General features: G+C 41.6%; 1 protein-coding gene across 3 annotated transcripts in view; it reads left to right on the forward strand.

Moving 5' to 3' along the window:
* Positions 1–24,810, forward strand: part of AMBRA1 (autophagy and beclin 1 regulator 1) — a 127,369-nt gene that overhangs the window by 49,879 nt on the left and 52,680 nt on the right. For all 3 annotated transcript variants that reach the window (XM_063398468.1, XM_063398469.1, XM_063398470.1), the window contains one exon: positions 91–191. In XM_063398468.1, coding sequence (XP_063254538.1) covers positions 91–191 — 101 coding nt within the window. The remainder of the gene's footprint in view (positions 1–90; positions 192–24,810) is intronic.

Here is a 24,810-nt window from a genome sequence, read left to right on the forward strand (position 1 = left end):
GTCATATTTCCTCAAAGTAATTGCAGTTGCTCTTCAGGGCTGTAGTACACAGGATGGCTTTCTCCATGTTTTACTCTCTTTGTTTTGCAGACGCTTCTTGCTCCCGGAGTACTTGCCTTATGCTGGGATTTTCCATGAGCGGGGACAGCCTGGCTTGGCCACCCATTCCTCTGTCAACAGGGTCTTGGCAGGTAATGAGACTTTCTTCTTTGCAGTAGTCATGTATATTAGTTGGGTTTTCTCATGAATCTGAGCAGAGAAGGATTGATGAGGAAAATCAATTCCTACTTTTGAGGTTTAAGTTGTCTGAAGCAAGAGAAAGGACTGTTGGATTGATGTAGTAAGCTGTCATTCAAGCACTTGAGCACTGCAGATTCCATGCTTCAGGTATATGTGTGGAAGTGTCTGCGTAAATTGGGGATGAGCGTTAACCATTCTCCCTTTATTTAACTTGTTCTCCTATTCCTAGATGTCTTTTTTTAAACAACCTGACAGACTAATGATCAGCTTGCTGCAGGTCCTTCTAATTGAATTATAGGGTGCCTTGTTCATGTTCCGGCTAGGAAGATGCACACAAGGCAATTTGGGATTCAATTAGGATCTTAATAAGTGCATATTAAAAAACTCAGCTGCCACCACATACAGCACACAGGCATTTGGGAGCCTTAGAGGGCAAGCGGAGGTGGGAAGGGAGGTGGGGGAAAGAGGAGGAGGAGGAGTATGGCAGTCTGGCAGTTCATGAATGAGAGGGTTATAGATGACACATATCTTGAGGGTGAGTCTTTTTTGGCTGGGTCTGAGTTGTTCTGTAATTAACCCCAGTGCGGAAGGGTAATTTTGGAGCTTGGGAAAGAACACAAAATGATGTACAGACAGGTAGGTTGGGGTGTGGTTTTCCTTCTTCCTTAAGGTCCTGGTAATCACAGGACCATCACTGAAAGAAGTGCTGAAAGGTTTCTCAAGAGGCTGCATGACCCTTAATGCTGTGCTAGGGCGCAATCAGCTATGCTTAAGCCATTTTTGACAGGATTTATCTAACTTATGTTTATTGGAGTGTTCCAAATCATTCTGGGGTAGAACTGTTGCTGATTTTGTAATGTTGGTTTAGTATGGCAGTGGCCTTGTCTTTGATAATAGATTTCCATCATCTTCCAGACTTCAGAATCCCTGGGCATTTTGGGTTGAGTGGTTCCTACTGTTGTTGCAATAATCATAAGAACTCGGCCAAAGTCTCATCCAAAGCACCTCTGCTTTTATCCCTTAGGAACCAGTGGAGCTAGCCTGCAGTGTTAGCTGACGCATGTACTTGCCTGTGCTTGCTGCCTGTGTGGGCTTTGGCTGTTGGCACGTGGAAGCAGCACACTGGCATAAAATTACTTGCTGCCAGGCAACACTGCAGAACTCTTGTGTCGCCCAGCTTTGCTGGAGACACCTGCCTTCATCCCTCCTCCAGGCCTTCACACAGTTTGCCTGTTCTGTTGTGGCTGGGAAATAGCCTGGCTTTTTCATCTACATTTTTTGGGGAATTTGAGCCTCAAAACACACATGCTTGCTGTTTCTTGCATGTATGACAAGAGTGCCAAAGGAAGACAGAAACTGTAATCATGGGAGTTTCAAAAAACAAGATCAATCTTTTCTGTGTGGTGCTGTGCTGAGCCTTTGTAAGGCAAGGTTTGTTAGCTCTGTCAGTGTCATGGAACCTTACAGTGGAATGGCTGGGACTCTACACTAAAGGCTTTTACTGGTTTAAATATAAAATTAATTCTTCCCGTAGCTGCTTGTGTGATGTTGTTTTAATATTTGGTTTATTTTACCCATGCTTTCAGCTTTCAAAGTTTTGGGGTTTTTTACATCCATCCTCAAAAACTTGTTTGTGTGTTGCAGAAAAAAGGAGAGTTGAAATTGCAAATATTAGGTGGAGGCATGACAGGCAAGAACTGGAACATGAGGTTGCAATTGTAGAATATCCAGAGAATTTCTTACACTGTTGCTGATCAGCAACATTGTCATTTTCAGTATTGTATTTCAGAGCCATTGGAAGTTACAGTGCTGATAGTATACTTTCCTTTGTATTTAGCCTGTGCTAAGGCTTGTGGTAGCTCTTTCTTCAGTATCATGGTGAAAAGCTTCTGTTCATACTCAAAAGTACTTCAACCCTGGTCTGGTAGTTATGGGTGAGGTTGACAGCCCTGGCTGAGGAAAATATCAATCATCTATTTTCCCATTAACACAGGCTAATCTAAGCATGAATGCTTTGAATTGCTTCATTCTACCATGTATCCAGACTGTCACTTCTGAATTACATTTAAATGCAAAAATGCCAAATGTATTTCTTATGTAAACTCTACAGCATTTCAGAAGAGATACTAAAAAACCCCGTATTGCTAACCTGACAATTTTTTGACAGTAGACTTCTGTGATCAAGTATGAGTGCGAGCTGCTGTTTGGGAAAAGACATCCAATTATACTTCTGCTCCTGTCCACTGCCCCATTTACTGCTATATGCTGAGAGGAAATCATAGAAGCAGATGGAGATCTTAGTGTGTGAATTACTGTGGTGTGCTGACTAAACTTCTTAATGTCAGAGCTCTTGCTGTCAGGTTCTGTCCATTTACTTTCAGCTCTCTACTTTATGTGGACAACTTTCTGGGTTTTTTTTCTCACGTGAGTGTTACACAGACAATCGCTGCATGCTAGGGAAGACTGCCTTGAGATGAAATCCTTAGAGTCAAGTTTAATGAACCCCTAAAAATTACATGTTATCTGTGCAGATGGACTGGTACAGCCATGCAGTGGGTTGGGCAGAATGACCAGGCAGAATGACCAGGAAGAGCTTAGGTCCCATCAGAGCCCTTTGTACTAGCCAAGGGACTGGTGGCCATCCCTGTGCCAAGGCACTTCCAGGCAAAGCATGGGAAAGGTGGCAACAGATGGGCAGAGTAGGTGGGAGCTCAGGGGAGAATGAAGTGATACCAGTCAACATGACAGACAGAGAGCTCTCCATGCCAGCAGCCTAATTTGCATGGAGCACTGGAACGGCAACTTCAGTAGCACCTGCCTGCCTCCATATCTCCTGCTGCAGTTCAGATCTCTCAGCTGATACAGAATGCTGCATCACTGTGCTTTCTGGCACCAAGTAAAACACCATGTGAAAATATATTACATCAACATTGTTACCTTTAGCATTGAAACTTGTAATCACACCAAAAAGTGTTGGTAGTTTGACAAGTTATATTTTTCTGTAAAGTCTACGTTGATTGGCAGTAATTACACTGTCCTCCTTTAATCCTTTATTAACTGAGTCTTATATCAGCTTGTTCATTATTTTGTCTGGAATCAATGTCAGGTTGACAAGACTGACAGTCTCATCCTATTTCAACCTTTTAAAATACTGGTATAACACTAGCATATTTTTCAGTCTTCCATATTCCCCTTTATTTCAAGACTCATCAAGAAACCTGAGAGTTCATTTGGCAGCTCTTTTAAGGCTCTTGATAGTGTGGGCTGCAAGCCACCCTCTGCGCTCTCCTCTCCTTGGTGAACTGCCCTAAGTGATGGAGTTGTGGTCTCCAAGGAAACATCCATACAGTGAAAGCTAGTTGAAGTGGTTGTTTGCTATAGTAATGATGAAAGCAGTGAGTATATTTTGGTTTCTCACTTCATGTGGCTGATTGATTGCATGTGACAATATAGGTGGAGGACTGCATCTTGGGGCTATTTCAATCTTAGAGTGTCTTGGGTTCTCTGCCATTTGTGGGCCAACAGAGTGGGGGTTTGATTTTTGGTTAGGTTTTCTTTTTCCTTCTTTTTTTTTTTTGCATTGTTTTTTTCCTTCTACATTTCCCAGGAGATACCAAAGAGATGTTCTGGGGCATGAGGTCACACCTATTCTAGTGGGAGTTAGTACTGCTGCAAAGCTCAGCAGCGTTAAAATGTCCAAGGAACATATACAGCTCAGTATTGTGTTTATTACCTCCTACTGCTTCTCTCAAATGTTTCTGTAAGCTGAGTATTTCTGCCCACTGTTTTGTTTGCATTTGCTTGTTTATTTGGTTCATTTATTTGTTGGTTTTGGTTTGGTGTTTTTGTTTGTTTTTTTAATAGATTTCTCTTTGTCCTAAGTTGCATTGTGAAGCAGGACACTGTTGTGATAGCCAAGTTATAGATATTTTTTGGCACCTGTAGCACAGACCAGGATGTCCATTTTAATATATTTTTTTAAATCAGTAAATACATTTAAAGGAAAAGGTCTACATCATTGCCACTGAAGTGCTTGTGACCTCTTGCTCCCCTCTGTGAACTTTTGCCTCAGGCTTTATAGTAATTGACTGCTTTGGGATGGACAGAGACATGCTAATGGTATAATGAAACAAAGAAGGCTTTAGTTTCAGTTCAGTGGAAGCTTAGGGGAAGAAGAGAATCAGTGTTTCCCAAGGAACTTTGAAGGCGGCTTTAAAAATTGACACAAATGCCATTTTGTTGGCATTTCTGTTACTCATTAGGAGATCTGCAGATGAAAGTTTATGGTAGAGTTACCTAGCTCTGTGAAATGCTTTTGTCTTGCCTCACTTTGTTTTAATGGGCTTCTATTCAGTTATGTGTATCTCAGCAAACAAAATATTTTTCCTTGTGTGGTCATAGGTTATGTTTATCTGATTTGGCTTTGTCACCAGACTCTTATCTGTTTAAACACAGTCCAACATAGTTGATCTGAGTCTTCCACTTTCTGGGGAGATCCAGATTCAGCAGGGCTTAAGGGTTGGACGATACAAAATCTGCCTTTAGAGTTTCTGAGTGATTTCATTGCTATCTCAGGGTAATAAATTCAGACCAGAGACTGAACATTTATATGTAGTCAAAGAATGAGCTTGGTTACAGATATTTCCATATTCCACACCTATTCAGGCTATAGCTGCCACAAGAGCAATAATGGTTCAGCTTTGGATATCTCTGCTGGACTTGCCAAAGCACTCTGTCTGTAGCCTTGTTACACTGGGCTGGGACTGGGGCTATTGATGAAGCTAAGAATCAGTTGATCCCTTTAATGGGAGTCTAGAATTTCAAAGTGTGAAGGTTGGCTGTTGTTTTCTCAAAATCCCATAAGCTGTGCTGTTCTTCAAAGCTTTACTTCCTGGGAGAATTCCAAGTCAAGTGTCTCCTGGGGAGTTTCTGTACTTCAGCCAGCAGCTGCTAACACACAATTGTTAGAGTGTATGAAGTTTCCTCATGGTGAAAATTAGGTATGATGGATAAATGTCACCCTTCTGGGACAGGAAGGATGTGATTGAGCCTGTGATAGTTCTCCTAATAAGAGTTATGGTGATGGCCTCTCACCAGTGACACAAACTAGTTAAGGTGCCTCCTGGTGCACGTTCTCAATCTGTTAATCACAGCTGTATTTAGGGCTAATGTTCACAAGTGAATGGCTCTAACCTAAAGCCAGCTAAATGGATATCGGTGAGCCTGTGGTACATGCAGCTGCACAGCTGCATTGGTTGCCATTGCAAGTAGAGTTAGCCCTACAGTAACCTTTCACTTCTGCCCTAATGATAGAAGTGATCATGATAAAAGGCTTCTTTGCCTTCAAAGCCATGTTGAAGGCAGATACCCAGTTCCTCTGGCATTTCAGGTCTGATTGCTTCCTGTGGCTCAAGTCGTCTCAACCTAATCCTGTTCTGTCAGTATGCTGTTAATTCTGTTTTGACATGCTCCCATCCCTCAAATGTGCTTGTAGTGATGCACAGCTGTGCAGAGTAAGACAGATAACTTGGGAGCTCCAGAAGGCCAGCCAAAGTTGATGGGAAGACACATTGCAAGTTGTCTCTGATGTACCCGTGTTTTTCTCAGTATTGGTAGTTCTGTATTTTCTGTACAGTTCCCTGAGATTTGAGTGTTATTCTGAATCTGTACCCTCAGCTGTCCATCACTGGCTTATTGATATTGGCTTGCTTCTGCCTTTTCATCCGAGATAACTGTGTGAATTTGAATTAGTGTCCTGATCTAATCCTGCTTTTCACAGCAGACAGTTCTGTAGAATAATAGAATCAATGAACATAGCTGTGTGGCTTTCTGTGCTGCATGTTTCTGTTATAAGTCTACTTGGTACTGCTAAATATGGAAAGATGTGAACCTTTGAGTAACTTTATTTTTATGGTCTTTCTGTGATCTACGTCAGTGGACACTAAATGGTATAAGAGGCTTAAAATATGCCTCAGATTCTTCTGTGTATAGATACCTGTCACCTTCATCACAGACTTGAGAACAGTTTATAATTTCTGTGAAAGTGCAGCCTTTCATGCAGAAATGTAAGGAAGAAAAGAGGCTGTATGGCTGAATTGCAAAGGAATTAACTTCTTAAAGGAGGGAATGATGGAGAGTGTCCCTTCATGGGACTGGTGAGAGGTATCCTCAGAGATGTTGATTTTTCTCAGCATGGTGCTTAAGCTTCTGAAGACAGTAAGATTTTGTGGTGAAGGCTTTAATTGCATGACATCCTCTTATCTAAGTGGTCATTTATAAATTTGCTTTGTGTATTCCAACAACACACTTGCAACCCTTGAGCTTTCACAGAGGTTAGCTGCTGCTCTTACCTGCCTTTGTCTCTCACCAGCTGGTGTTTTCCTAAATCAGCCTTCAACCATGAAAGTTTTTAATGTGTTGCTCAATTACAGTAGAATATCTCATAAATAAAATCCTGGTAGTTCAGTGTCCTATGTGCAGAATAAAGTCATCTGTGGGTTCACTTTCTCGTAGTTATAGATCGCTTCTTGACTTCCAGTTCACAGATTCTGTAGCTGTGGCTACAGGATTGTACCACATCATGATTATGGTCAGAAGGTGAACTTCTTAGCACACGTTCTTCAAATGAAATCCCTCTCCCAGAAGAGAGAAGACAGTTTGTTAATGCTAAAAAAAACAAGTCTAGAAAATAACTTGTAATACACAACTTTGATAACACTGGGATCAGATTGCTGCACCACAGATGCTACATTCTTCCTAGCAGGTCCATCTTTATAGTACTTTAGTAATTTTTGCTTTATTGCAAGACACCAGTGAGTTTGTTTTTTCCGGCTCTGTGCTTTAATTGGCAGTCCAGCTGCCTCTTTTCTGGTGCTGTAATCTGTGTCATCCTGTATTGTTGTACCTTGGCACAGTGAGGGCTGATAGGTAGTTGATGCAATTAGCCCTTGAGTGACCTACCGGCAATCTCTTCTGAAATGCTAGTCTAGTGCAAAGACCCCCAGAAATGTTCCTAAGCTGGTGGCATTCATTTTGATGCAGATGAATACTCCTCTGAGCTAAACAGGGTTTAGTTCTGTCTGTCTAGATGTCTCTTGAAAGTGTGTGATAGGTAGTGTTAAGAGAAAGCTAGTAACATATGCATTCATGTAATGGAAGAAGTTGTGTGTGTTGTTTCCAGTTAACCTTTCCCTCACATCCAAAATACCAAATTCTACATTGAGAGTTTGAGCAGTTACTCATCCTTATTTTGATGTCCACTCCTGCTGTACACTGTCATACACAAAAAGCATAAACAGCCAGAAAGTGTCGGGGTACTTTCTGTATGGAGTAACTTTAATCTGGCTGCCTGCCTATTATGCCCTGCTTGCTCTGTGTCTGTTCACTTGCATCTTCCACTTAGCAGCAGAAGTGCTCTGTGGTCACAAAGACTTCTCTGTTTACATCTGTGGATAAGTACAATGGATTCTTTGGTTGGAACATTAAAAGTGCATAGCACTAGAGATTGTAGGGCAGATGGAATGAACTTGCATCACACCCCTTGTAAGATGTTATTCCCTATTTGGTCCCAGAGACCAGAATACTCTAAAGGCTTGAGTGATTCCAAAACCAGTTTAATTTCTGAAATAAGTTTTGTGTATCAATGTCTTTGTATGTAAAGAACCTTCATACTTGAGAACTGGAGATTTTCCATGGATCTCTTAAATATTGCGCAGTAAAGGGGAGCCTAAGAGTCAAAACTGTGCTATTAGCACTTTAAAGCCTGTTATTGCTCAGTGCTTTTTGTTCTTGTCTTCCCTTTATGCTTTTGTAACTCAAGCCATAGTTTATCACAATCTGCTGTGTCTGGGAATGTGTTAATTGAGAGGACTGTGAGTCAACTGGAAATAGGAATCCACAGCTATGTGCACTATGGGAGGTATTTACACTGTAATTTTGGGGTCATCTGACTTGGGAGGCCAAGTTTCCTGTATAGTTAGCAGAGAAAAAGAAGCCTCTGCTCTGAGGATTCATCACCTGAAGTGAGCTGAAATGAGGTGCTCTGAATCTTCTGTGGAACTGCCACTTTATCTAACACTGATTAGGTAGAGAGTTTTGGAAGAACACTTCTGCTGTGGGTTACTTAGATGCCTAAAATTAGGCAGGCTACATCCTGCTCTGATGGCAGAAAGGATGTTACCTAGAAGAGGAGCTCTTCATTCATCTCTTGGATGATGGATCAGAGTGCATCCACAGCAAAACTGGGAGGAGTAGGTGATGAACCAGAAAGTTATGCTACTGTTCAGAGGGACTTTCATAGGGTGGGAAATGGACCAGCAAATCTCATTAAGTTCAGTGAAGAGGGATGCCAAGTCCTACCTGGGGGAGAATGACCCCATGCACCAGTAGAGGCTGCAGACTTACTGTCTGGAAAGCAGCTTTGCAATGAATGGCCTGAGGGTTCTGTGGGCAGCAAGTTGGACATGAGCCTGCAAATGTGCCCTTCAGAAATTGAGGCCATCATTGTACTGTGTTGAATTAGGAAGAGCATTGCCAGCAGATTGAGGGAGGTGATCTTTTTCTTCAGGCCTGGCAAGGCCACATTTGTAGTACTTTGTCCAGTTCTGGACCCCAGTGCAAGAAAGGCGTGGACATAATGGAGTAATTATAGTGAAGGGCCACAAAGATGAGTAAGGGTTTACAGCCTGACTTGAGAGAATAGGTTGAGAGAGACTCAACCTGGAACTCTTCAGCCTGCAGAAGAGAGGGCTTGAATTAGATCTTGACAATATGTATCAATAACTGAGGGAATGAAGAGAGCCAGATTCTTCTCAGGGATGCCCAGTGAAAGGACAAAAGGCAATGGACACAAATTGAAGTTCCATTTGAACTGAAGAAAACTTTCTTTCTGTAAGAGTGGTCAAATTCTGGAACAGTTTGCCTGTGGAGATTATGGGGTCTCTAACTTTGGAGACAGCCAAGTTTGACTGCAGATAGTCCCTGGTAACCTGCTGTAATTCATCCTACTCTGAGTAGAGGAGTGGTCTGGAGCATCTCAGAGATCCTTTCCACTCTCAGTCTTCAGCGATTCTCTGAAATGACTGAGTACACAGGAACAGTGAAATGATCTTGGGGTTCAGTGCAGAGAATAGATTGTTGTAGTTCTGTTAAACTCTGTGTTGCAGGCATAGGTACATCTGCTCCTGGTTGTATGTATTGGCATTGTCTGCTAATTCTATTGTAAACCCTTATGATGGTACTGGAGAGGATTCTGACTCTTCTAAGGTTTGTCTGAGAGAACAGATGTTACTAAGAATGCTTTGTTACTAACTTTCCATGAGTTTATATTTATTTTGTGCCAAGAGTCTCATTTTGTGTTCCCTTTGGTAACTGGAAGCTGAAAACTTCTCAATTACCTGTTTATGTAGCAGAAGTGTCCATAGAAAAACTTGGTCTGGATCAGTGGCTGTACATTGTGAGTATAATTTACAATTTTTATTTTAAAGTAAGATTAGAACTACGCACAACTCTTCTGGTCAGAGTGAGTGCAGGCCACTTAACAGGAGATGCTTGATGAGGCCTGAGGCAGCAGGGGATTCTTGACTAGTATCTGGAGATGATACTGCAGTGAGGTTAGCAGTAGTTGTAAACATCTGCATTTACTGAAGTGTGCCAGATATTGTCTGTGACTGGCTCCATTTCAATTTCAATTGTGGAGATGGTTTGCTGTGTTTTCTTTGGTTATGCTGCCTTGTGAGAGAGGTTAGAGCAATGTGTACAACTGTCCTCCATACAATAAAGTCATATTAGAGGGTTAAAAGGCCCCAAATACAGAGCCTTGAAATGCTTATTATACTTTTATTATCGTGTATCCAGAAGAGATGATGGTGCAGTTGCAGTGTTGTTACCAGCACTTCATAGGCTTTCATATGCATTTGTGGAAGACTGTTCAAATGGGAACAATGGTGCTCAGAGCCCTTGAATTAAGCTGAAGCAACAGGGAAGATTTTGGACAGATAAAGAAGCTGTTTTATGGGATAACTGGGCCATAGGCAAGATGTATGTCAAACAAACCAGCTGTTAAGCTCTCTTAATTGCAGTTGACCTTTGAAAGAACCAAGTGTTTGGGATCTGGGGCCAATGCACTTCCAACTGTAGATAGTAAAATATGGAGTGTAAGAGTGGCAGTCTAAATCTATTTACTTAGAGGGCAAATCTTTCCTGCAGTTGCTTTGTTCCCAGTGATGATCCAAGCAGTGATGCCATTGTGACTGATTATTATTACAGCCCAGGGTGAGATGAGGTACTTTGGGACCAGTAATGTGTATCTCATTTGACGTTTGTGAAGTCTTGTTTTGGGCAATGTAGTGACTCTGCAAATGGCTTTGGGGAGCTGCATGTGAACCAGTGGAGTATGAATTCCTGTCATGGAGCTACAGCTCTACAACCTTATGTAGGCAGGCAATATCAGGGACTATGAAACTACTGTTGACTCTTATATGGTCTTATTAACATCGTTCCAGATGATGTTCAAATCCATGTGCAACTCTGTCTCTACATTTCAGAAGGAATCAATATAGCTGAAGGAAGAATCAGCTGAGGAAAACTTCAGCTATAGAATGACATAAGCTTAATGTACTTGGCTAATCAAAGAAGTAGTAGGTAGTTGTTGTTACTTGATTGGTCTAGATATATCTGTGGGGGAAAGATTTCTGATAGAGCACCTTTTAATAGACAAAAGGCATAGAAAGATGCAGAACCTGTATCAGAACAATTTAGCTTGAAAAAAAGATACTTGAGCAGTGGTGTTGGGAGGTTTTTAGTTCTTGAAGTCTTGCTGCCTAAAGTTCACCACTTACCTTGAGGTAACGGATTGCTGAAGCAGTTTTTGTTTTCAGTACATGGCATGTTTAAACTAGCAAAATTATTGCCTAGTCCCAAAAGAAAATTTATGATAAGAGTACTGTCTCAAAGTTCCTGGTACATGTGCAAGAGTTTTCATAGAATGTCTTCAGTGGTCCTGTTGCTGGAGAGGTTCTTCCAGCCATTTGCATCGTGTCACAAGCTATAGTCTGTTCCAGTGCTGCAGGGTGGAAGCAAGCATTGCATCTGAGAAAGCTTGTATAATGTGTTTTCTGATGCTAACTGTTCCAGTAAGCCTTTCTTTGTATTGGTGGCTGTGAATCTAAAGCTGCCTTTGAGATTTAGAAAGGTATTGGAGAGAGGTGATCATGTTCTTAAAAGTGAAGGGTGCAGGCTGATTCCTTTTGTGTGCATTGTTAAAGAGATGAATTTCTAGATATCATTATATCAGAAAGGGGTAAGGCTTTGCAGAAGTGCTCATCTTTTGTGGGCGGTGAGGGCCCCTTGGGGACCTGTCTCTTTGTGGGTGGTAAAACTCACTTAGCCATAAAAGTATTTTCCCAGAGCTTGCTGCCTCCTTTTAAAAGGGGAAAAAATAATTAAAAAATTACCCACGCTGCAGAGCGCAGAGGGGAGGCAGGAACCCGTGTGATCTGCCATGCAGAGGGATAGGAGTCCTCGGTGGCCTGCCACGTTTGGCTGTCATCTTTGAAGAGATTAGTCATGATTTTCACTAATGTGTTTTATGGGTCTTGTGAGGGGGGCAATCCAACACCACAAAGCAAACCCTAAGCCAGATTCACTATGCCCAGTATGGAATATCTTCATAGACATTTTTATAGCCATTAAGATAGAGGAAGTTCTTGCTATGGCAACATAGTTGTGTTTTGAATAATGGGTCCGGTAAGAATGCCGTGTGCTGATCTCCTGGTCCCTTTTTTAGGTGGATAGGATTGTATCACTAGATATTTTATTTGTAATTAAGCATTAATGTCTCAGTCTGTTAGCACTTAATGCATACAAATCAAAGGTTGTGTTAGCTGTTAGATTCTGCAGTAGCGGTTCTTCCTCCACATGGTATCATTATTTAACTGGTACTGTTGGTTTTATGCTTCTGGTCTGCTGGCTTTCCTTGATTGTGGGGAAGATGTATGGGAAGATCTTGGCAGGATTAGTGACAACTTGCTTGCTTCCTCAGAGTTACTTTTGACTTGTGTGTTTATCTTACCTGGGTATTTTATCTTAACATTAGCCACTATAAGTTGCTCTCTGTGTGGAACCTGGAGGAGTTTTAGAAAAAGCCTGTGGCAAAGGCAGAGCATAGGAAATAAATTTAGACTTCAGACTTTCCTCAGAACATAAAGGCTGGATTTGTCAGTGTCTTTGCACTTGCCTTTGTTCTTGAAAATGTGGAAGGTGTTAAGTGTCTTGCATCAGGTGGGGAAGTTCTTGAAGAAAACTGAGTAGAGAAGCCAAGCAGCATTTGTGCAGCAGCAAACACAGGCTCTAGTTAGAATGAGAGTACTAGGTAAGTTTGTATTGGCTTTTTACTCATTGCCTCAGAACTCAAAAGTAAATGCAGATAACAGGAGATTTTGTACACTAGAAAATATAAACAGGATCCAGAGGCAGAGGTGCACCTCATACGTGTCCCTCTATTCCTTGGTTTAGGTGGGTGGTGGTTTTTTTTGTTTTGTTTTTGTTTTGGTTTGGTTTTTTTTGTTTTTGTTTTTGGTGCCTCCACCACCTCTGGAATGTGGCTGAAGTGGGAATAGTCTCCAGTGTCTGCAGGAGCTCAGAGCTGGTTTTGGACTAAGCAAGAGCTGCAAGTTAGTGCTACCAAAGGAAGCTGTGTTTTGCTTTCTTGAGCAGTAGGTTGATGTGCTCTCCTGTTGAGCTCAGTGTGGGCTGTAATCCAGAAGCCCTGGCAGGCAGGAGTTGTTATGTTTCTGAGAGTTCAAAATCAGCAAGAGCTGTGAGCCAGCCTCTGCAAATATAACAGCTCTGGACTCTGAGTTCCCTCATATCCTGGCTTCTGAGTTCCACTCTTGCTGCTCTGGGAACCAGATTCACATCTCTTCCCACCGCTTCAAGCACGCCTGAAACAAGGTCACAATTTCAGCTGTATCAATATGCTTCAACCCACCAGGTTTTGCAGCAATAGATGGGAAGGATTAGGTAGATGTGGCCCATGAGAACTTCAGGGCTGGCAGCAGAGTGTGGAAGAAGTAGTGATGGTCATAATTGCTTGGTTGTCTCTTTGAGCATCTTTGGGGTTGGTTAGAGTGGTAGTGGTAGGTAGAAGCCATTCACAGAAGGCAAGGGAGGAGAAATCAAAGAATCAAAAATTTTAGTACCTTTGCTAAGAAAGAGTTAACGAGAAGAGTTGGACTACTATTCTGAGTTTTGACCAGCAAGGGGGTCACTAGAAGTAGAGCAGGTTGGAAGATATGCTGGAGAGGAAAAAGAACAGTGACTGCCAGGAGTTCATATACAGTTTGAGAGCTAGAGATGAGAAGGACATATGGGACAATGCATTTCCTGTTCTTATCCTAGACATCCAAACTGTGATCCAGAGTCACTGAGAAATTTAGAAATGCAAGAAATTAATGCATATTTGTACTGTGAGAGGGAGGAGAAGAGCATACACACATTTACTGACAAATGGCAAGGGATAGAAATTGATACAAAAGAGGGGAAAATCATAGTGGAGTGGCTGATGGAGTGCTTAGAAGGGCTGGGAACATGCCTGTGTCTGTTTTGGGAAGAATTGCAGGAGGGGAAGGGAAGGTTGAAAAGGTAGAGGAAGTAATGTCACTTGGTAATTTTCTTATAAGCAGCTGAGATTCTGCGCAGAGACAAATGGAAGCTGGAGGAGGGGAGGGTTTGAGGAATGAGTCAAAGGTAGCTGGGATTGCAGGCGTGGGTTTCAGTTAAGCTGGAGAAACACTTTGTCTTCTTTCAAACAATTGTTCCTATTAGCATTCGTGGTGTGGGCATGCATGCACCCATCCATGTGATGTCTCCTGGTGTGCTGCACACAGAAGCTGTTTGAGGATGTGTCTTTTGGTTCACCACAGACCAACCAAGTCAGATCTCAAGGCTTCTCTGAGGTGCCAGAGTAGAAAAGTGTAGTGGAGGGAATTGGTCTGGTGGCAGTTTTCATTAGTGTTGTCTTGCAATAGATGGTGGAATGGGTACTGCAGAGGTGGGTCAGGCTCAAAATCCGTGGGTGGGAAGGAGGCAAATACCCAACAGGTATAGATACATCCCCCACAACCCCATTACAAGGACACTGAGAAGTGTAAAGGAAATCCAAAAGTACTTTGCCACAGTAGAAGGAACAGAAGGCACAGGAGAAACAAGGCTGAGGGGAGACAACTAACAATGCTTATGGACTGGAAATCATAGCAAGATGAAATAAAAGAGAAGGGCTGATGATAAATGCTGGAAGACATTAAGTTGTGACAGAGAGGGACACAATAATGAAGTTTAGAGAAAGATCTCATAGGCCAGATGGAGGGAGCAGATTTGCAAAGATTTTGAAAGGAAGGGTGAGAAAGCATTTTGCTGAGGTCTTTATTGGATTCTATATGTGGAACACATGTAAGTTATGCAAGGGGACTGTGTTTCTATGTTTTCCTGGCCCAGCTTGGCTGATGAGGTTCCATGGAAGAACCCTCATTCATGGAAACCTGCATGTCTGTTGACGCAAGAAACAGTGAAAACTGAAGGCAAAGCCCTGTCATGATTTCTCTGCTTGCAAAGAAACTAGCTGTAAGTGGATATTGGTCTCCCTGATCACTCCTGTGCGTTTAGTGAGCTACTGCCTAACTTCTGCTGTCCTATGATTTGTGAGGCCTAATGAAACTGTTACTTGGAACTGTAATTTTACACTGAATCCTAGTGAGAAGCTGGCTTGGAGTGTTCATCATCTTCTAGAATGTACCACTGCTGGTTCTTTGATCTGGTAGGAGCTGGACCTCTGCTGCTGTGAGATGAGATCCTGGAACATTTCACCACAGTTTCTTTTTAGTTTGTGACCCCTACTCTCCAGTAAAGGATGGCTTGCTCCAAATATTGATTGTGTTTAATTGAAAATCTTACTATAAACCAGTAAATTGTGATTGCCCTATTTTCATCATAAGAAATTTCCCTCCACTTTTGCTTGTAAATGCTGTATGGAGTAGCTGTATGTGGTGGTTATTTTGTACAGCTGCTTCTTGAGCAGGTCTACTTAGGACACTCTGGAAGCATTATGAGCTAATTCAAGATGGATTAAGGTCAAATCTGCCCAAAAAAAGAAATTAAAATCTTCTAAGTATCCATTCATTGTGCAGTGCAAGACCTACATGCTGAGTATCTAAGACGTACTTTGGCTTCCTTAGTTTTTTCTGGATGTGGCTTTGACTTTTAACACTTCTTAAAAACAATGGGATACAGTGGTAGTCTCCCTTCATCTTGGAGTCAGTTTTGTAATTGCAGTGGGTTGGACCTGTCTGTGATGAGCTGAGCTGTGGCACCAATTTAGAGAAGTCACTGCAAGGTTATGAGTTTGGCCAAACTTCTTGGTGGCGTCCTGACTTCTGGGAGCCCTCACCCTGCATCACTGTTCAAATGCTGCATGGTTACTTTCATGTTGTTTGTTACACGTGGTCTGTCAAGGTGTGGACTAAGGTGCTGTGTCAGTCCTGCTCTGCATACTCTGGGACCTGGGTTACCCCTTGAGCCTGAATCTCTGCACTGGCTCCAAACAGATCCCTGCACACTTGCTGAGATGCAGCAACCTCCTTTGTGCCTTAAAGCTACTGGCAATAAGGAGTGAGTCTTGTTTCCATTGTTGTCATCTAGATCATGCCAACCCACCTTCAAAACTTCTTCCATGGGAAAGTGTTCAGAACATTGTGATGGTGAAGTACTTTATTTGCTGTAGGTTTCTTTTACTTTGTTCTATTTCAGTTGGAATAATGTGGTCTCCCCATTACATTCTTCCAGTCTGGACTTCCTCTTTTCCATCTCACCATGCTTTAAATTTAAACTGCCTTCCCATGAGTTAAACTACTGTTCAATTTTCTGTTTTCTCAGCTTGCTCGTTTTCTGCTTTCTTTTGCCTGTGTGTCTGTTCACTGCTTTACCCAGCAAACAGCAAGTCTGTCTGCTTACTTTCCAGTTCCTGTCCTGCTTTCTCTTCTTCTCACTCTGTGGATTGGCGATACCTCTTGACGTGTCCTGCTCGCAGGATATTATTCCTGTGAAAATCCACCACTGAGCATGTTTAGCTAGTGCTCTGTATTGTGATGGTAGCTCAGTCTGTGTCACTAAGCTGACACAGCATTTTCATTGCAAGTTTGGGTGCACAGGGCTGGTGCTGTAATACAGCACTCCTGAAATATGTGTAAGGATAGCAATAAGTTTTGCAGGTCTTCCATTCACTGGCAATCCTTTGAATATGTTTTTGTGCTTGTTACTTTTATTAATACTATGTCCTGCTATTTCCACAACGGAAAGTGGCTCCATTGTGGAAGTTTGTTGTACTGATACACAGTTAAATGTATGGAATTCAAACTCTTCTAGGGAACATACTGCTTCTTGGACTAGTGAAAGTTTGTATTTTTGCAATGTGGTGGTTGACAAAGCATGCAGGTGCTCTAGAAAGATATTGCTGAGGTTTTTTCTCCACTGCAGATGGGTGTTTTGGCATAAGACATGCACATTTCAAGTTGTGCTAAGCACACATTCTTGCAGTAAGAGCTGCAGAGGCGGTAGCAGGAATTTGGCTTGCTGATTTGTTTGGATTTAATAGGATTTCATGTAGTTAAAATGCACACTCACAATGGAAAAGGCTTTTCTGTGTAAAGCAGTTTGACTTGTTATTTTTGTGTCTATTCTACATCTGTCTGTTGGTGTAGCTATATTGGTTAGATGGGAGTGCTGTTGCAACACTATTTGAGCCTCTTAGGAAGGGGAATTACTTAGTGTGAACTAAAACTGTGGTCACACTAACGAGCTATGGAATTGATGATAAAGTGTAACGTGCGTGGAATATGGACTAAGAGTTGGCAACAGTCTATATCTCAATAACAAGAAATTGCAAGACCTCTGAATTATCTAAAACTGTATACAACAGTTTTGGCAACATTGGATTAGTCTGATATGTGTTAGCATCTGTGTTAGAGAAGTGAACTGCAGTAGACCTCACAGACTGTGTGGAGGACACAAGCATTAGCCTTGGGTGGTAAGGATATTCTGGTTAGGTGACAGCAACCCTCTGAAGCCATTCAGCTGCACTGAAAATACTCCTCTGAATCCAGACACTGCTAATATAGAAAGCTAACTTCTTCACTGGCTGTTGGTAGCAAAAATGTCTTAATACCATACTGATTCAGTGTATCGGTGCCTCTGTTACTGGCCAAGGCACTGCTAGTGGAAGGGCCGACTGTGCGGGTGTGCCAGTGGGACCTTACAAAGTTTTTCTTTGCTATGAGAGCTGATGTTGGGATGTAGACAGGCAAATGGCCCTTAAAAGACAGACATTTAACATTTTCTTTGACAGCAGCAGTATTTGAGGACTGCTCACCCTGAGTCAGGTCACACAATGATCTCAGTGATGCTCTTTTGCTGGGAGGGCCATTTAGGCTGGAGAGGGTAAGTCTGGAAAGGCAAGTCCCCATTCCTGGTATAGCTACTTGTGGAAGTTTATCCTTGTGTTCTTCAGAAATGTGACAAAGTGAGACAGGAGAAACTCTGGAAACTGGAGTCTGGTGCCTGCTTACAGCTGCTTGGTGGAAGGATGCCCCCTTTGTCTAGTCTCTGCAAGACTCTCCATCTGCAGCAATTAGGATTAGCAGGCACATTTCATGCTCTGAAAAGTCAGAAAAGGAAAGAAGAAGGAGTTTTACAAAAGGAAATGCCTGCCAGGCATAGATTCCACTCTGTGCAGAGAATAAACACAGATGTGATGATTAAAAAGCGGACTTCCAAAAGCATTTAATGACAGGCTTGCTAATGGTGCAAGGGACTTAGTGATGGGAGAGAGCAGAGGCATCACGAGTTGCAGAGTAAGCAGAAGGGAGGAACCCCAGACACACAGAGCACACATTTGCTGTTGAGACCTTCACATTACCAGGGATTTCACTGAATTCTGGCAGGAGAGATATGGTGTTTTGATTTGGAGAGTCACCTGCTATTTCTGGAAATTTGCAAGGAAGCAGGGATGTGAACATGCGTGCATGTGTGGGTTCAGAGGTGAAGGAAGTCAATACACATTTCTTTAGAGACTGCAGAGTTCAGTTCTCTTCTGCCTTTTCATCTATCAGCATGTCTTGGACTCCTTCCCTGCTCCCCCTGCCCCACCCTCCATTAATTTGCAAAACCCTTTTTCCTTTGCAGAATCAGTTGCTTGAGAGCAGATATCAAACGTATTATCTTACTGGTTTTTTTAGTAGATTGATGTGGACCCCCAGATGCACAAATGCCTCCTGTAACCCAAATTATTGTTTCTCCTCACACTGACAAGATAAAGATTGTCTTTATTTCCCCAGTATTTTCCAGTTAGTAGATTTCAGGCACCCATTCCTGGGCAGTAGCTTGATGGCTCTTATAGCTGATTTTGTAAGAGAATTTTGTAACAGAAATTATGAAGAAAGTGTAAATCCCTTTCTCCAAGCATTTACTCATTGTTTTATGTTAGGGTTTTTAAATGCATACAGACAAATCGTATAAAAGGCTGCAAGTATGCAGAAAAGGTCAAACCAAAACATTAGTTAAATGAAATGCAGATTGGAATATATTTTTAGTGCTTGAATATTTTCCCTAAAAGGCTATACTGAAGGAAACATGTTTTACTGCCTGAATCATATGGTAGTGTGAGGCATGCTTTTAACACATGCCGCTATCGCATGGAAATAGAGAAGGGATCTCAGAACAAGTTGAACAGCTTCAGCAGTTTGCTGATAGGAAGACTCCAGCTTTGACTACCCTTCCCAGCAAGGGGCCTAAATGTAAGAGAGAGCTTGTTTGACCACCCACTTCTCGAACAGATTGCAGATTGTTTCAGCCAAGGGTAACAGGTGTTTCTTTTATACCCATAACCTTTTCCTGCTAAACTCTTTCGGTGATGCAGCATCTCAATTTCCAGAAAGATTTATTTTGAATTACCTGGACCCGTGACTCTTTTTTTTTTAACCTTAGGGCTTCATGGAGCACCAGCATCTCTTTATGTGCCATTCCAGTACAGTATCCAGCATCAGAATTCCAGGATTTTCTTGATTGTCTCTAAAAAAGTGGTGCTTTGCTTCTTTAAATGTGTATGCGTGCATCCTGTTACACAGTGTAAAGCAGTAGTGTACAAGAGCTTTCCCAGGGAACTTCCCATCCACTGCAGCTAAAAGCATCATAAATGACTAATGAGAACACAAACAGCTGAATCTAAACAGTCCTTTTTCATGAGGATTATCTTATAAAAAGAAAGGAGTATTTAACAGCTTCATTTGAGTTGTACAGATATAAGAGCATCACTAAGACTTAGAGTTCTGCGTCTTTTGCAAGTAGGATTTTCGGTTCTCTGGTGGATTGTACTTGCTACCCTACAAGCATGAACTTTCAAACTGTGCGTAAGCTAAATAATTATGTATCATTAACAACATACTACTGTTACTTTCTGTTCAGTTGCCAAAATCAAGATCTCACTTGTCTCATTCATCCCTTCTCCTTTCTAGCAGTTGTTGATCAGTTGCTCTCAACTCATCACTAAGGTGATGTGTAAGATACTCTGGCCTGCCCAAGGTTCAGATGATATTTCTCTCTGGTTTGTTGTGGGGGGTTTTGGGTGGTTTTGTCTGTTTGTTTTGAGTTTGGTTTTTTGTTTGTTTGTGGGTGGTGGTTTTTGGGTTTTTGGGTTTTTTGGTTGTTTTTTTTTCTTTTAGGACATAAGAGATTATGAATCTTACAGTAAAAGATAGTAAGCAGATACTGTTTAAATCCTGTCAGTCTTTTATTATAGCAGTGCCGTACTTGAAGTGATGATTGATAGAGATTTGGAAGGTAGAAGGAAGGAATTCTGTGTATTCCTCACAGTTTAATTGTTTGGGTTTTTTTCTGTTCAGTGGTGCATATCTGATACTGGATGGCTGGAGAAAGTTCTTACCAACTGGGTGACTTAGGCCATGATTTGTCACTACCAGAAGCTGAGAGGGTTGATATAGCTACAGCAAGGAAATGAAACTGCTTGTTCTTTATTGGTCACCCTGAGTAGGATGAGACCTTCTTAAACAGAGACATTTGCTTGCTCCAATGTGTATATGCAAAACTTATAATAAGATAATTTCTTTTTCTCAGGGTACAGGATTTTCCTTATCCTCTATTCTGTGCAAATATTGGCTCAACTTTTGCTCAGGAAACTGTCTGTGCTGTTGCATATCTGATTTTCCAACTCTCATGTGTAGCAAAGTGACATGAGCAGAGGAAGCTCTATAGTGAACAGCAACAGAGTGTGAATTCTCTTAAGAATTGCCAGCTTGCTTGATGGGATGCAAACAATATAGATAAGAGGGAATGCATTTGAAAAGGATCTTAATGTCTTCTAGTTTCCCTGAGGGAAAACTGGACTCTACCATCAAAGACAAATGCTTACTAGACACATTATTTTATTAATTGTTAGATGATCAGACAAAGAAATTAAATATAGGAAGGTGAGATGTCAGGGAGCCATCATGACTCTATTGGAGGTGGAGGCTTTTGGCCAGGCATGTGTTCTTTTATTGTTAGTGCTTGTTGCAAATTAACTGTTTTCCTTTTGAATTCTAAAACTTATGGCTGAAAATTTCCCTTTCCTATATGATGTTTGCATTGTTCTCTGTGTAAGTGGAGCCCGTGGGCACTTGACTGGCTCCTATCAGGATGGTCACCTTCACTTACCCACAGCTGACTCTGCTCCAATTCCTGTAGCTGATAGTTCTGTGGAGCTCAGCATGCTAAGTATTGCCCCTTTTAAAAGGAAATTTTGCAGTAGAAATGAACATGAATAGGAAATTACATTTCTTCTTATTTTATACATCTGGAATAAAGGAGAAACAATAGCCTTTGAAGGTTCAGCCTTCAGAGGGCATAGACCTCTCAGAAGCTTTCTCAATTAATGTTGAATCTAAGATCCTTTCAGTGCTTAGCGTATGCTGAACTACTCTTAGTAGCATATTGTGCATCCATTCATGAAAATCATTTTGCCCATTTCCTGTTTACAGCTTGCTTGTACATTGAAGAACAAGCAAAAGAAGTGGCTGAAAATACCTGGTTGCTCTGCATACTGTTTCTACAGCATTGGCCCAATCTTAGCTAGTTAGCTCGGCCACTTCAAAGGCTTTGTCTTTGAGGTAGCCTGGAACAGAGAATTGCTGGAACTTGTCCAATTCACATTCAGAATTTTATATATATGCTGTCATTAAAGGCAGTCCCCCAAACTAGGCTGACCTATAAAATACTTGAGGGTTGGAAGTGTATAAGAACGTCTTGCATCTTCCTTTGACTTCAGCAATTGTTTTGCCTGAATTCAAATTGTTTCAGAACTGGTTGAGAGAATCGAGTGTATTCTTGCAGCAAAGAGTCTTATCCTTGGTTTGTCAAATAGATGTGTTCTGTGTTTTGGACTTCTTGGAGCCTGGATTAGTAGATAGTAAATCTAGAATAAGTAAATGTAAAACCCATCAATTCTGATAGATCCTTTCTACAAGTATAGATTAACCTCAGTATCAGCTACAGTTACAAATGGTTTCATAGAGAGGTAATTACTATTCAAAGGTACTCATGCTTAGAGATGTAAGTACTAATCCAGGGTGAATTTTAGACCAGGGCCTAATGACTCCCGCAAACTGAGTCACAAACTAAGGGAATTCTCTAGCTTCCTCAAGCTTATCTGTAAGCATCATAATAAATTTTTCTCTTATTACAAGGGGACCTGCCAGACACTAACAAATTAAGGCTAAAGAATCTAGAAAAAAATTATAACTCTGGTTTCTGTTAAATGCATGGAAAAGAAATTCCCGTACTATGTTGATGTTTCATATTCCCAAAATGTGTACCCCAAAGCCTGTGTAGCTCTAGAGTATTAGTTGTTCTTTTGAGAGTTTGATAGTAGTAGTCTGAAGTTAGTTTGCTTTTCACTGAGGGGATGCTGGAGTACTAAGGGAACTGGTTTTGCACCCCTTTTTCCCCTTTCAGTCTAAACTCAGACATTGGCTTGCATGGCTTGATTCATAAATGAGCAATAGTTGACTGGCAAAGGTTCATTTCTCCGCATGCCAAGATACATTGGATCCTCTGGGGAGGTTGAGACTGATGGATAAATATCTGTCACGTGTAGGTGGCCTATAAGAAAAGATTTGAGGATTTTTTTATTTAAGTCTTTGTTAAGACTTTCTCCCCCCCCTCCACTCTTTAAACTCTTTTGTCATGTGCTGAGTGGGGGTGGATGGAGTTCAGGGTGGTGGAGGGAAAAAGGGGGGCTGCTGAAAGCATTTATCTTCATTCCTGCCATCATGCAGTGTTTATTACGCAGTGATAGACAGACGCAGGAAAGCTGCCAATCAAACCTACGTTCACTGCATCTCAATTGGCCCTGACTTTGGATTTCAGCATTTTGAAATCTACATCTTCTCTGCAGAAAAAGGTCGTTCTGTTCGTGAGCTTGACAAGCCCGAGACCCCTGGGTACCCACTGCAGTCATTTGTGGTCCCATCAAACAGTGGAGACCCAGGAATCACGACTGTCAGGTGCTTGGTGAGAACAGCTGCTGTAAGAGCTGATCTGTTGCTCCCCAAATTTAAGAAGCTGAAGTGTGTTGTTTGCCTCCAGGTTACATATATTACAACTTGACAAACAACAGCACTTTCTGCTCTCATCCAGACTGAAACCCTGACTGGGCAAAGCCAGCTGAGAATGAGTTCTCATGCTGCATGGTGAACAAAAGTTCTGTAGTGAGGATTTTAACTTTCCTAAGTCTTCCAACCATGGTCTAAAACGTTTTCCATAAACCAAAGAGGACAATATAGGTTAGGATAGCATATTTCTGTGCTGGGTATTTTCCTCTCTTAATTCATTGTCTGAAATGTTTACATGCTTTTAATCATCTTTGCTGTAGGACAGTGCATGCGTGTATGTGGGAGGCATCTGGCAGGACTTGTGATCCAAATGTTATTCCACTTTGTTATAAGTATATAGATATAATTTAATAATTGCACTCCTCAATTACATAATTAGTATAAGTAGAGATAATTACTTAATAAAAGATGTAGATCATGGATTTCTGATTAGTGTTAGTTACACTGGTTTGAAGCCTTTGAGAAATGGACAAAATTTTTCTGAATAGGCACCTTTCACACTAAGAACGGTGTTGCCTGTGTCCTAATCTCTTTGATAAAGGTACCTGTTACCTGAAGGATTAGCATTTCTCGATAGCTTGTGCTGCCTCTGAAATTTGCATGGGGCTGTCCTGGAGATGGGGAAGTACTGCTTTTTTCCATTGTTAATTTCTCTGCGTATGATGTGACTGCCTTTGCAGGTGAAGAGAATGCAAGGTTTAAATGAACACCATAACTAACTTGAAGGTTACAGGGAAAGGGATGCAAAGATGAGAAATTTTACAGAAAAAAAATCTTATCTGCTTTCCAGCTGCTTTTTATGGTACTTTTAGCAGTAGGGGCAGCAGTTGTGTGAGCCAGATGAACTTAGTGTTTGTGGAGCAGTTAGTGATTTTGCTAAGCTGCTCTGATGTAGACGGAGAGCATGATTGTTCTCCTAAGGTATGTTCCTCTTCATTTTATATATTGCTTGTTACACCTATGAAGGTTGTTCTCATTGCAGAACAGATTATGTAACTTTGCAATGGTCATCTGTGATAAGGTCAGTATTCTGGAATTATGTGCCCTCAGTAGAATTTCTGTTGCCTGTCTCGACAGAGTGTTTTCCTTGCCTGACTCTGTCCTATAAGACAGCTGCTACCTTGCTGGTGCTTAGTTCCTATTTCCCTGCAGCAAGAACCACTGCTTCACATTTGTAGAGCAGCTGTTTTGCTCTTCCCTTCCTAAGGGCTGCAGGCAAGACAGCAGAAGATCTGCCTTTGTGTAACAAATCCAGGCTTGCAGTGGGAAGAATTTGAAAGATGAAGCAACATAAAATTTAATTGTTCTTCTACTTCTGGTTGCAAAGTGTAATTTCATTAATTCATTGAATCTGCTTTCTCCAGTGCATATCTTCTGTTCAGAGGAGCCCTTTGTTTTGAGGAATGTAGAGAACGAGGCCTTGGGCATATGTTAGAGCAATGGAAATGTTTTTAATTCTGCCATCCAAGTGATCCATACACATCTGACAGAGGCAGGTACAGAGACAGGGCAGATGTACAATGGAGGTTGGCTGATTGCTGGAGGCCTGACAGAGCTGAGTGCACAGTGTAAAGCTGCCTACTCCGAAATTTTGTTCTTTGTATATTTCTGAGCTTTCTCTAGAACCAAAAATCAGGACTCAAGCAGCTTTCTTGGTGTATTTATTTATCAGCACCAGTTTAGAATTTGCTTACTTACTTTGCCCTGCCCACCTTGTTCTTTGCTTTGCTGAGAAAGCAAAAAACCTATTGGTGTTTGTGTGTTCAGGCATTTTGGGTTTCTTTCTTTCTTTTCCCATGCCTGAGTAGTCTTTTGGGATTTGATAAGGAAAGTAACTATCCAACCTACTCTTTCCATC

Source organism: Prinia subflava, chromosome 5 (assembly GCF_021018805.1).
Source record: "Prinia subflava isolate CZ2003 ecotype Zambia chromosome 5, Cam_Psub_1.2, whole genome shotgun sequence".
Lineage (NCBI taxonomy): Eukaryota > Metazoa > Chordata > Aves > Passeriformes > Cisticolidae > Prinia > Prinia subflava.